The following is a 12,480-nucleotide window of genomic DNA, read 5'->3' on the forward strand; positions in this document are numbered from 1 at the left end:
CAGCGTACGGTATGGCTAATAAGGACTAGGAGCTTGCTGCAGTTTTTGGTTAAAGAAATTTCGAGTGTTAGGGTTTTTTTCTAGCTAGGGCTTGGGTTAGAGTATCGTGCTGATAACATGTTGTAGAGAATTGGATAATTGTATTGTATTCATCTCACCATGAGGTTTATATAGGGTTACATCATGTATACAAAAGGCAATACATAATAGCTATACTAATCAATCGCACATTACAAGTATGTCAATCGCATGCATTATGAGTCTGTTAATCGCATGCATTATGAGTCTGTCAATCGCATGCATTACGAGTCTGTCAATTGCATACATTACAAGTCTGTCAATCACATACATTAAGCAATACCTATTGCATGAATAGTCATTATCATTTACAACATTTTAAACATTAATTTCTCAAACTAGTATAACTCAAAAATTACGGTGCAATTTAGTTATTATGGGTGCAAAGGTTAAATTTTGATCATTTTATGTCAACAGAACATATTGTTAACAAGATTTGATATGTTTCAGCATGACATTGCATTGCACGGGTGCCTTCAAGGTTGTCGTAGAATTGGCTGCACGATATCATCTACGAGTTTATTCGACCACATATGATCATCATCGTTGTTGCCACTTACTGGAAGATAATTTGGGGGGCCAACATCCCACGTAAAGTGCATGTGTTCATATGGAGATTACTTAGAGGCATTTTACCTACAAGAAGAGCTCTCTCCCATAAGGTTAGTCTTCTTGATAGTAATTGTCTTTTTGTAATCATGCCTTAGAAGATGGATTACACTTGTTCAGAGATTGTGATTTTACCACATGGTTTTGGGTGTGTACCAAATTGGGCCTTTTGGCCAAGAAGGTGACTGCTTCATGTGTGGAGGATTGGGTGTTCAACGTCATTGATAAATTGGATGGTAACCAACGTTGTGCTTTTTTCATGTCACTCTGGGTCATATGGTTTGAAAGAAATAATGTCTTGTGGAACGGGAATTTCTTCTGTGCATCTAATGCTGCTCAATGGGCTAGTAAATTTCTTGAGGAATATCAGCAACTTCATGTGCATGGAAATGCGAAAGGTAGAAGGGAAAAGACCAAATGGCAGAACCCTCCTAGTGGGCGTTTGAAAGTGAATGTGGATGGGAGTTACCGGGCTGATCATGGTGATGGTGGAGTGGGAGTTATGATGCGTGATGAAAATGGTATGTGTTTGTCAGCTCTAGTTCGGTATTTCCCACATGCTTCATCTGCTTTACATATGGAGGCTGAAGCATGTAGAGCTGGGCTTTTATTGGCAATCCATCAGGACATGAACGTTATTGATATTGAGAGCGATTGTTCCCTTGTTGTCACTACTCTACAGCGTGAGGTGGAAGATAGATCTGACATTGGGCGTATTATCGATGATTGTAAGTCATATTTAACATATTTTCACTCAATTCAGGTTAGTTACATCTTCCGTGAAGCAAATGGTGTGGCCAACAGGTTAGCGCACGTTGCTAGTTTTAATATGTTTCAACAGGACATTGCATTGCACGAGTGACTTCAAAGTTGTCGTAGAATTGACTGCACGATGTCATCTACGAGTTTATTCGACCACCTATGATCATCATGGTCGTTCGAATATGATTCCGCCATTACTTGTATATGGAGTTGTTGTCCTCAACCGATTAAAGATTAGATGACTTGAGATTGAAGTTAACCCAATCTGTTCATTGGGCTTGGGCTGTCTGACCTCATAGAATTATAAATACGGCCCAAGAAGAAGATTGTCAATACACGTACCTGATACTGGTCGGTAGCAGGAACAAACCATGAATGGTAGAAAATGCAAGTACGATCGTAATCAAACCTTCGTCGGAGCCGAACTCCCATCTCCCACGTAACCATAATCGTTTATAATCCCATTCCAATTCTCTCAGCTCCATCCCAAACACTCTGTTAGCGTCTCTAATGGCTACACTTAACATAAACGCAGCTCATAAGCTCACAACCTCCTCCTTAAATCCTCAACCCCACAAACCCAGTTCTCTTCCTTTCTTCTTGTGTGCCCAGAACTTCAGCAGACCTGGCCCATCGAAGAAATGGGTCATCTCGGCCCGGAAAAAACGAAGCTTTACTGTTGGGTCAGTGACGGAGGACAGAGAGGTGGCTGCTGATCAAGAGAGCCGGTTGTTGGTTGATGGGTCTGAAGAGTTTGTGGGTCTTCAATCTGAATCGTCTGGTTCTGGAGGAAATGGAGATGGGGAGGATTTGGATAAGTTGACCAGTAGAGCTGTCAATGCTTTGATTGTTCTCGGCTTTGGGACCTTTGCGGTGTCTAAGTTGCTTACGATTGACCATGACTATTGGCATGTATGTTTTCTTGTATTGGATTCTCTTCTCTACTATGGTTTCCTTGATTGTGGTTATGAAATTGAAAGTTTGGATTTTGATGCTCATATGCAAATAAGCTGCAAAGGTTTTAAGTCTGTTTTGTCTTAAAGCTCTAAGCTTTGAAATGGGAACCTGTTTAAGTAGAATGATTTTTAGTATAATGACTGAGCTGAACCAAAGCTGGGTTCTTTCCTCCTCTAGTTTGAATTAGGAATGTCTTAATTTGTTCATGATTGGTTTGAAGTTCTAAGCTTTCTTGCTGGAATTAGATGATCCTGAATACGTTATTGATGTTACTAAACTGTACTAAGTATCTACTGGGTTTGGAACTTAATGACGATTTGAACCAAACTCGAGTTCTTTCCTCATTGAATGAGGGTTTGTCTCTGTATGTTTGTAGCATTTTGCGTGTTAGAACTAATTTTGAGCTATTTTTCAGGGATGGACCCTTTACGAGATAGTGAAGTATGTACCTGAGCACAATTGGATTGCCTACGAACAAGCCCTCCAAGCAAACCCTGTTTTAGCCAAAATGGTGATAAGTGGGGTAGTCTATACTCTAGGAGATTGGATTGCCCAAGTAAGTCTTGATTCCCTTAAGATTCTCTCATAAAATTTATATCTATATGATTTGTTTCTGTAGTTTCTAAGTTATTTTTCATCAAACATGTAGTGTTATGAAGGGAAGCCGCTTTTGGAATTTGATAGAACACGCATGTTCAGATCAGGGCTTGTAGGGTTTTCCCTCCATGGATCCCTTTCTCATTATTATTACCAATTTTGTGAGGTGATGGTTCTGATTTATATTTGCATATTTCTGACTTCTTTGGTGGGGTTCTTGAGTGGCTAAGACCATATTTCTGACTTCTCTGGTTTCCAGGCTCTCTTTCCTTTGGAAGATTGGTGGGTTGTCCCGGCCAAAATAGCCTTTGACCAAACAGTGTGGGCGGCTATATGGAACAGCATCTATTTTGTGGCTTTGGGGGTCTTGCGTTTTGAGTCCCCAACCAAGATTTTTGATGAACTGAAGGCTACATTTCTACCCATGCTGACTGTAAGAAACTCTTCTTAATCTTCATTCTAACAGTTGTGACTACCTTTGTGCTGTTTTTGCGAGGTTCAATTGTTCTTTTTGAATAGATTACACAAGTATTTTTCAAATCAGATAGAGTAGCACTTAACAGATCTGTTCACCTGATCTCTGATTCAAGCTTACGGTTTGCTTTGTTCCATAGGTCGTGTCAATTATTATGTAATTACACACACACACACACACCCAAACAACAACAGGTAAATAACTTCAATATGACAGTAAAGTGTATACATATAACTAAAAGAAGAGACGGGTGCCTTGATGTGTCCTGCAGAAAGTAGTAATTGATCCAATTACTAGTGTACTCATATCAGCAGAGCTTAACTTGATACTCTTAAAAAAGGCATAATTTCGTGTACATTTCTCATACTTGATCGAAATGCTTGTTGATGCTAAGTCTTTCTCATACAGGTTTAGTTATTACATAACAATTTGTAGCCTGCTTATGTTTCTGACTGGCATGACAGGCAGGATGGAAACTTTGGCCATTTGCTCATCTAGTTACCTATGGCCTGATTCCTCTTGAACAAAGGCTTCTTTGGGTGGACTGTGTGGAGCTTATTTGGGTTACTATTCTCTCAACGTAAGCATCCTAGTCATTTTTATTTTGCAAGAATTCCCTATGGAAGCCTTGGATCTTTTTTAGAATATATGACCATTTAAAGTTGCGATTTTAACTTGTTTAATCAATTCCATATCTTCTTTTTCCATCATATTCGATGCTCCTCTTTACTCTTTTAACCAAAGAGATTCAACAAATCAAATACTTGCCTAGTCATGATAATATCCTAGTCGGTCTATACAAACTAGTTTTCTTTTCATATAATTCCTAGTAGTTCTAGGTCCTTCAGTCTAGTATTCATCTCTTCTTTTACATAATATGGAAATAGTCAGATTGTCAATCTGTTGGGTCTTCAGTCTTGATGCGTAGCTGTTTTTCTCATCTTTGTTCCATATACATATAGTAAGGTGACACTATTTTCTAATAGATATCTCTATCTTGTCTCACTGGTGAAAATGTAGATATTCAAATGAGAAGTCAGAATCCACTATATTGGAGGTATCGTCTGGAGCAGATTCCACTTCTTCGTCAAGCAGTTCTCGTAAGGTATGTCGCATTAGCATCGTTAATGTAGGATCTCTTGCCTAGTACGACTGAATGAATTTTAGATCCAATAAAAACGATTATTGAATTTCTCCCTATATTGTCTATGAATTTTCCCATCTGCTAATAGATTATTCTGTTCTTGAGCAGGACTAAATGTTATATGGTACTGAGAAGAAGTTTTCTATAGTAATCACCATATCCACTCATTTAGTGTTCTGAGGCCAGAGGGAAAGCGCAAATCCCAGATGTGCAGTAAGGGAGATCATCATCTATTGATTGACTAGACTAGCACCCCTATAGCTTCATAGAGAAACCAGCATTCATCGGTTCGGGTAACTAACGTATATATACACGATGCAAATAATTTTTTTCTTCATCAGATATGTTGTATGTCTGTTTCAAATTGAATCAGCTCTTCCTGGTCGTCACATGTTATATAGAATTTAATCGAGTAGCTGTAGAATTTGACAGGCCTGCGGCAACTCATGTAATAGTATCTATAGTCTGTATACTTATATCCATAGTGCTATTAAGAAGATTTCGTCTCTCGCTACGTTTTGCACCCCTAATAGGTTATCTATATATAGGTCAGTTAGTTTTCTCGACAAATTTCGTTTGTCTTGGGAGGTGATAGTATTACTGCAACCATTAAAGAATTGGAGTGAACACTGTTGGCCTGTTGCCGACTACACGTTCGTCGGAAAAATTCGTTCTCATTTTGAAAGGGACACAATAACAAAAGAACTGGAGTAAGCACCGAATTCACCATCGAAGACCTGTTTGTTGCAAAATTTATTTTCATTTTCATTTTCAGACACCTTTCCCAATTACACGTTCTCATTCTGTCGGTAAAAAATCTCTATCAATTTAAGACGCATTTTGATTCTCATTTTAAAATACTTTTGCCGCCGAGTGTTTGTTAATAAAAGTCATTCCAATTTTAAGATACCTATACATATGATTTTTATTAGTCGATAAAAAACATTCTCATTTAGGAAATTTTATCTATAAATTTAAAAGGACTTGTCGTGGATAAAAAACATTCTCATTTGTTAAATGAAATTTCAATCTACCAAAAAAGCTCGAGAGCCTCTCTCTCTCTCAAAACTAGAGAGAGAAACCAGATCTCAAATTCAAACCCGCCTCCTCCCCCAACTCTTCCACCATCAATCTAGATCCAATCCAAAAGGATCTAGATTGATGGTGGAAGAGTTGGGGGAGGCCATACCAACTCTGACTTGTATCCAATTTCTCTCCATCCCTACTGATCTTCTCTTTCATCAAGCTGTTCCAACTCCTTTCTCACCCTTGTGGTGATTTTGTTACCCTCTGTGGTGTAGTTCTGGCTATGTCCAGCATGGGAGGACTCTGTTCCTCATTTTTTCTCTTCTTTTCCTCTCACTGTCAAGCAATTCCATACGTTTCCAGGTCAAAATTTAATCAATCCCACAACACAGCTCCTATCTCTACCCATAACCACCAAGAAGATCCTTATGGCTGCGACCACAAAGTGCATGTCACTTACCTAGGCGAGTATGGATGCTCACGCATGGGTTTTTCACCCCCCCCCCCCCCCAATTCTCCATTGTTACTGTTACTGTTCTTGTTCTGGTTATATGTCCTGGATCTCTGATCCTTGTCGGCAGCCATGGTTACTACTTGGTCTCGTTGGTGGAGAAAATGATGCTTTTGTGAGGAATATCATTCCTTTGGTTGTTGGTTCTCCTTTGATCTGTATTTTGGAATTGGTTTGGCATCGGTTTATCACGAGGGAATTTCTAGGTGTTTTGTGTCCGGCGGCTCCTCAGCTACTGTGTGTGGCTCGCAGAGCAAACTGGGCAGCAGCAACTAGGGTTTCGGTAGTGGACCAGGCTTCTCATTGGGCCTATGTTTTAGCTTTTATTGTTTTTAGGATTAATTTTCTGATTCTGACTCTATTGGAGCCCAGGAGAAAATTAATTTTCCTTTTTAGTTTTGTCTGTATGGGCATGTCCATCAAACTGGTTAAGTGTTTTCTTTTTTAATGCCTATTGGGCTAGCTTGGGGCAGCTTAATTGATCCCCTCTTCCAAAAAAAAAAAAATGAAATTTCATACGTAAATTTAAAACACTTGTGTCGATGAAAGTTTATCGGTAAAAATGTTGGTCATATTAAGATTACCTTCGCCAAACGGATTTCTAATTATTCGTCGGCAAATTACATACTTTAATTGGTAAAAAAAAAAGCTTGAAAAGCACCACATGCGATGCGCGTGACTTCGGACTCTCACAAAGCGCGGGGGTTCAACCGCCTGTAACCGAATAAGACCCAACACGCCAAAATTCCTCTGGATCTGAAAACTCCCGGATCCTCCCGTAACCCGACTCCAGATCCGACTCAGCGGCAATGGCGAAAGTCGAAGAGCCCAAGGGGACGTCCGACGACATCGCCAAGAAGAAGACGAAGAAGAGGAACCACGGCTCAACCGAGTTCTTCGTCTTCGTCGATTACCTCTTCCTCGCTGTCTTCTTCGGCTTCCTGTTCTTCATCATCTTCAAGATCCTGGTCGGCACCGCATCTGATTCTTTCTCTATCTAGACGCATACCACATTCTTTTCATTCAGGTAAAGAATCGTTCTTTCTTTAATGGAAGTTGAAATTTTGGGTATTTGGTTGTAATTTGTGCATCGAGAGAAATTAGCAGCTCTTGTGGGTAGTTGGAATTGATGGTGTGAAAATGTGGGTTGGTGGTGACATTTATTCTAGGCTATTTTTATGCCAATAAGCTTTTCAATGCCTTGTTGTGTAGGGTACATGTTTCTTTGAATCCAAGTAATTGAGAGATTTTCTGAGGACAGAGAACATGAGTGTGTGTAATTCTGAATCGGATTCGTGTGAGCTATTGAAAAGTGGTGGCCCAAAATTATCTTAGATTGGTTAATTGAATGTTGTCGAGAAATTCATAGGATGCGTTCAAGTTAATGTGTTGGATTGAGTGATGAGGCTAACCGAAGGTGTAAGTTTAGGAGTTGGTGTTTCTTTGGGGACCTGGGATGGATGGAGCGTAATGGCATCAAAAGTGTCTCGTTCTGTTAATGAGTGATTATGGATTTGTGTATGGCAGTTGCTTAAGTTTTTGCAGCTGTTTTCTTTAATGACATGTCTATTATTATCAGGCCAAAGTCCAAGTTGAAGGCTTTTGTGCATGCTGGCCTTGGTGTCGGGTTCAGATTCTGCGATTTCAAGCGCATGATGGTTTCTTGGTATTGAAAAATCATGTCCCCTTTTGATCAAATGTGATTTAGAAAGAATTGCTTGTTATGGCCTCTAATTCTGGAATTATAGCATTATAATTTGTACAATCATAATTTCATGATGTTCTTTTTAACGAACATGATTTTGTATGTCCTTGCTTATCATACCAAAATGAAAGTTTCAAGTTTTTACCTGATATGTCCATGGTGATCTCTATATAATCTTCATTGATGGCACACCTCTATTTTTTTTTTTTTTTTTTTTTCAGATTGAATTGATGACTTTCCAACCATTGATTAATTGAGTGATGTAGATGTACTAACCTTGACTTTGTTGAGAACATTGATGCTGATTATTACATGCTAATCTCCAACATATTAGAGAAGTCCGTTCCATTTAATGTTAGATCTTTATTGCATACATTAATAATTTTTGATTTCTGGTGATATCTTCTTGTAAAGACTGTTGTCAGTTGTATAGTTTTATCCACCTGATATTATGTCTACCGGAACAATGAAAGAATTTGGAGCTCAGTTGATGGGCACATGCTATGTAAAATGAAGATGCAAAACACAACACACAAAATATTGCTAGAGAGGAAACAATGCACAGAAAAACAACCACTAGCATAGATCTTGTTGCTACTTTATTCAAAGTGAGAAGGCACTGCGGACATACACCCTCTTCTAGCAGAACACAGTAGACTGAAAACACAAACACTGAAACACATACATAACTAGTACACTAGTGATACAGATAATCTAGCATACTTATTCCAAGCAGGCTCTTGAAACAGACTCAAGGGTGGCCAGGGTTTGGAACCTCAAAACCGGGGTTTGGGACAAAGGTATCATCCCCACCAGGAACATAGTTACGACCTGGCGGTGCTGACACACCTGTTCCAGTACTTCCACCAGGGCGTGGAGCCGCACCTGTTCCAGTACTTCCACCAGTGCGTGGAGCAGTGTATGGAGAAGTGTAAGGAAAAAACTTGTGTGGTTTCAACACCCTCCCAATGCCTGGAATGAGAAAACTGCCATCATGGCCAAACAAAAACTCAGGCTCTTTCTTCTCATCTTTGTTGGTGTTTTTTGGGACATCGCGCCCTGCAACTGCTTGGCCAGTTATTGTAAGAAGGATAACAAAGATGGACAGGAGAGGCAGGAGTGAAGAATGGGATCTTGAAGCTGCCATTATCAAAGAACTGGAATGGATAGGATTAGCTCTTGCTGAAGAAGGCTTGGTGGTGGAAATGTAGGAACATAAGAGGTCTTCTTATAGTCGCGGATTTAGCATTGTTGGGTGAAGATTTGGTGGTGAGTTAAGAGTAGAAGCCATGGGAGATAGAGCAGATACAGATGCAAACTGCATGGAGATTGGAGAGTGATAGTAAAAGCTGGGATGCAATTGAGTTTTTCATGATTTGAAAACTTAGGTTAAAAAGGACAGTGGGGCTGTTTCTTGGTTATCATGTCTGCATGGTTTTGGAATGGAGCTTATAGCTATTTACATGTGCCAATATGTACTAGCAACTCTTACGGCCATTAATGGGCTATATTTACTGGTTTGGTTGATGGTTTATCAGCCTACATGTTCTGATTTTCCTCTTTGAACGACAGAGTACTTACCTTTCTGGTTTTGCCTTTACTATCTTCTCTGCTATTTGCGTTTTTGGTCAGTTGAGCTCTATAGGGATCATCTCAGAGCTGATGCAAATGACTTACTGCCTCAACTTTAAATGCCGCCTATTTCAGTTATAAAGAAGCCTGCAATGTAGGTTGTCAAATATAAGGTACTTATTTTGGGAAAATGATCATTTACCCAATTTCAGCTTAAAAATTGTTCACTTGCTCCACCAACTATTTTTTAACCCCATTTACTCAAAACACTCTAAGAGATTATTTCCCTAATACCTAATTAATTCTTTTTTATTATTTTTGGGGACTTTTTTGCCCTCTCCTTATTTTTCACTTAGAGGGAGAAGTCATCCTCCACCTTGCCGGCCTCCGGTGACCAATGGCCGGGCGCAGACTCCGGTGATCGGAATCTGGCGACCGGTCACCGGAATCCGAAATCCGGCTACCGGACTGGTGTCCGGATTCCGGTGTCTGAATTTATTGCCCCCTAATAATACCTAGTAACCATATTATTGCCCCCCAGTAATCATATTATTACCCAGCAATACTCATATTATTGCCTCCCAATAATCATATTATTGCCTCCCAAATTCGTATTATTTCCGTCCAGTGAATTGTATAAACTCCCAAAACCAAAATGAATACACTACAGGGCACAATTGATCATATTATTGCCCCTAGTAATCATATTATTGCCCCCCAATACGCATATTATTGCCCCCTAGTAATGATATTATTGCTCTCATATTATTGGCTTCATGAACCATTTCGAAAACAAAGCAAGCCACTGAACCATTTCGAAAACAAGCCAAGCGTGCAGAGACAAATTCACCTCGTCCTTCCCCTACCTAGCGTGCTGCTTCAGCAGAGCCATCCTCGACGACGGAGCCGAGGGAGAAGAGATAAGACGATGACGGCAGTACTGCTCACCAATCTGATCTGAGAGAGAGAAGTGAAGGATCTGCTCCCTAATCTGATCGGAGACAACTGAACGACGACGACAGGGTTCATCGGCGGGCACCGAGGATCTGGACCTTCTGTGTGAGGGAGGAGGAGAAAGAGAGAGAGTTTCTCGTGATTGTGGAGGAACTGGTTTCGGGTTCGATGAGTCGCCCAATCACCGTCGAGGCCTCATCGCCGACCCGGAAAACACCTGGTCTGTTTCGGTCTTCATCGGCACCTCCTCCGGCGACCCAGAACCACTCGGTCGACGCCTTCTCCAGTTGCCGCTGCTTCTGGAAATATTACGTCATGCCGGAGTCGAGAGAGAGAGAGAGAGAGAGAGAGAGAGAGAGAGAGAGAGAGTTTGGGAAGGAGAGAGAGACTGAGAGGAGAAAGATGAATTTTAATTTAATTAATATGGGCTAAAATGTCAATAGATGTTAGATTGGGTAAATAGGGTTAAAAAACTCTTGCTGGAGTAAGTGGACAATTTTTAGTCTAAAATTGGGTAAGTGGTCACGGCCCCATTTATTTTATGTTTTATTAAAAGTTCTGTAAATTATTTTTAAGGGTCATAATATGTACTTGTTCAAGAATGTAGAATCTGGCACCGGGAATATAGCTGAAAACGGTATTCACATGGTTTGAAACTGGCTTATTAAGAGAAACTTGTGGCCTAATCCATTAAGCTTCATCAAGGCAGTGCATCATGTTATAGATCAGTACTTCTGTTTGATCCTCATCTCTGTTACTCCCAACGGTCTTACTTATGAAACCCAATGCAACAGAAGTGAAATAAACCTAGAAGGCCACAGGAAACAAAGGCCAAAGCGTTATCTGTGACCAAATAAAACTGTAAAATATTAAGGACAGCTAATTGCCTCAGTAACTTCAAGAGAACTGAAATGACCCTTCTTAAGTTCTTGAGTTGCAAAACATGACGGATGTTATTTATATTTAAGAATCTAGAGGCAGATAGGCTTCTTAACTGTCAGGACCCACCCCGGAATTACCCTCCTAAATCCTAGGTGGACCTGCGGGACCCACTTTTCGAGAAAATTCGACAGAACCTCCCCTAAAAATGGGCAACCCTAAACCTGCTGAAAACACTTCTCAATAGGAATTTAAATTCTATGCTTGAAGCCACCCTGCTTCCTAGCATCATTCTATAATTTTCCAAATAAAAACATCAAACTTCACAACCAAAATATCTTACACAAATACAACCCAACAACTCAATCGTTCAACAATCTCCCAAAAATAAACCACTCTCTTACACACCTAATTATACAAATGTATAAATCCACTCTCAACAAGTATTCAGAGCAATCTAAGGAATAGACTCGGAATATAATACAATGAGTAGGTTAATCAATAACCTACTGAGAATGGATGATAGAGGTGGTACTAGCCTCCGCTCCTATGCCGGTCCGCAACACTGTGATCTGGGCAATTTAAACCAAAGGGCCCAGGGGGAAAGTACATAAAAACGTTAGAGTGAGTGGACAAAATAAATAAGTATAAATGAAGATAAATTTATACTTTCCCACAAGTTTACAATATAAAGTCTCGATGCATGCAACATTTATAAAACGTATTTCTTTAAACTCAAAACTCGTGCAAACCATTCCAGCCCTGCTGGATAAAATAAATCGGACTAGCCCCGCTAGTCGAATCATAATAAAATATGGGGAAGGACGTTCACCATACGAAAGAAGGGAGCCTTATTGGCTCGGGTCGGAGTGTCCCACACTCTTGAGCATCCCATGCTCTCCTCTACTCACCTACGAACACATAGTAAGTAGGGAGGAGTAATAATAGGCTAGCCAGTAATATAATATATATAGAACGACCCTGGGTATGGTGGTTAAAAACCGTTAAATCCTTAAAGCTTCCCCAAGTCCCATGTATAAGGAACAATACGGGTACGATTCCCAACCGTACAATGATTTTCGTAAAAAACCGTATAAATTAACGAGGCATTCCCAATGCCTAAACCGAAAGTCGGTAAATAAATATGGAGACTTACTCCATCGAAATCCCATTTCAAAATCCTTCAAAAATCTCAAATATAAATTCGAATC

The 12,480-nt window shown here is 40.0% G+C and overlaps 3 protein-coding genes across 4 annotated transcripts; 2 read left to right on the forward strand and 1 right to left on the reverse strand.

Moving 5' to 3' along the window:
• Positions 1–946: 946 nt before the first annotated feature.
• Positions 947–1,549, forward strand: LOC112185076. The gene has a single exon (XM_024323282.1). The coding sequence runs from the start codon at positions 947–949 to the stop codon at positions 1,547–1,549; it is 603 nt and encodes a 200-aa protein (XP_024179050.1).
• Positions 1,550–1,799: 250 nt separating this feature from the next.
• Positions 1,800–5,136, forward strand: LOC112190024. Of its 2 annotated transcripts, XM_024329437.2 has the most exons (7): positions 1,800–2,361; positions 2,822–2,962; positions 3,056–3,169; positions 3,263–3,436; positions 3,943–4,058; positions 4,499–4,583; positions 4,731–5,136. In XM_024329437.2, exons 1-7 carry the CDS (start codon positions 1,960–1,962, stop codon positions 4,734–4,736), a joined length of 1,038 nt encoding a protein of 345 aa, XP_024185205.1. In that variant the 5' UTR covers positions 1,800–1,959; the 3' UTR covers positions 4,737–5,136. The 2 variants fall into 2 exon arrangements, 1 of the variants encoding a protein (XP_024185205.1); XR_002932208.2 differs by lacking the exon at positions 4,731–5,136 and having other exon boundaries at positions 3,947–4,058.
• Positions 5,137–8,615: 3,479 nt separating this feature from the next.
• LOC112185077 (putative cell wall protein) lies at positions 8,616–9,011 on the reverse strand. Its single transcript, XM_024323283.1, has one exon. It carries the CDS (start codon positions 9,009–9,011, stop codon positions 8,616–8,618), a length of 396 nt encoding a protein of 131 aa, XP_024179051.1.
• Between the last annotated feature and the right edge of the window lie 3,469 nt (positions 9,012–12,480).

This window comes from Rosa chinensis, chromosome 2 (genome assembly GCF_002994745.2).
Source record: "Rosa chinensis cultivar Old Blush chromosome 2, RchiOBHm-V2, whole genome shotgun sequence".
NCBI lineage: Eukaryota > Viridiplantae > Streptophyta > Magnoliopsida > Rosales > Rosaceae > Rosa > Rosa chinensis.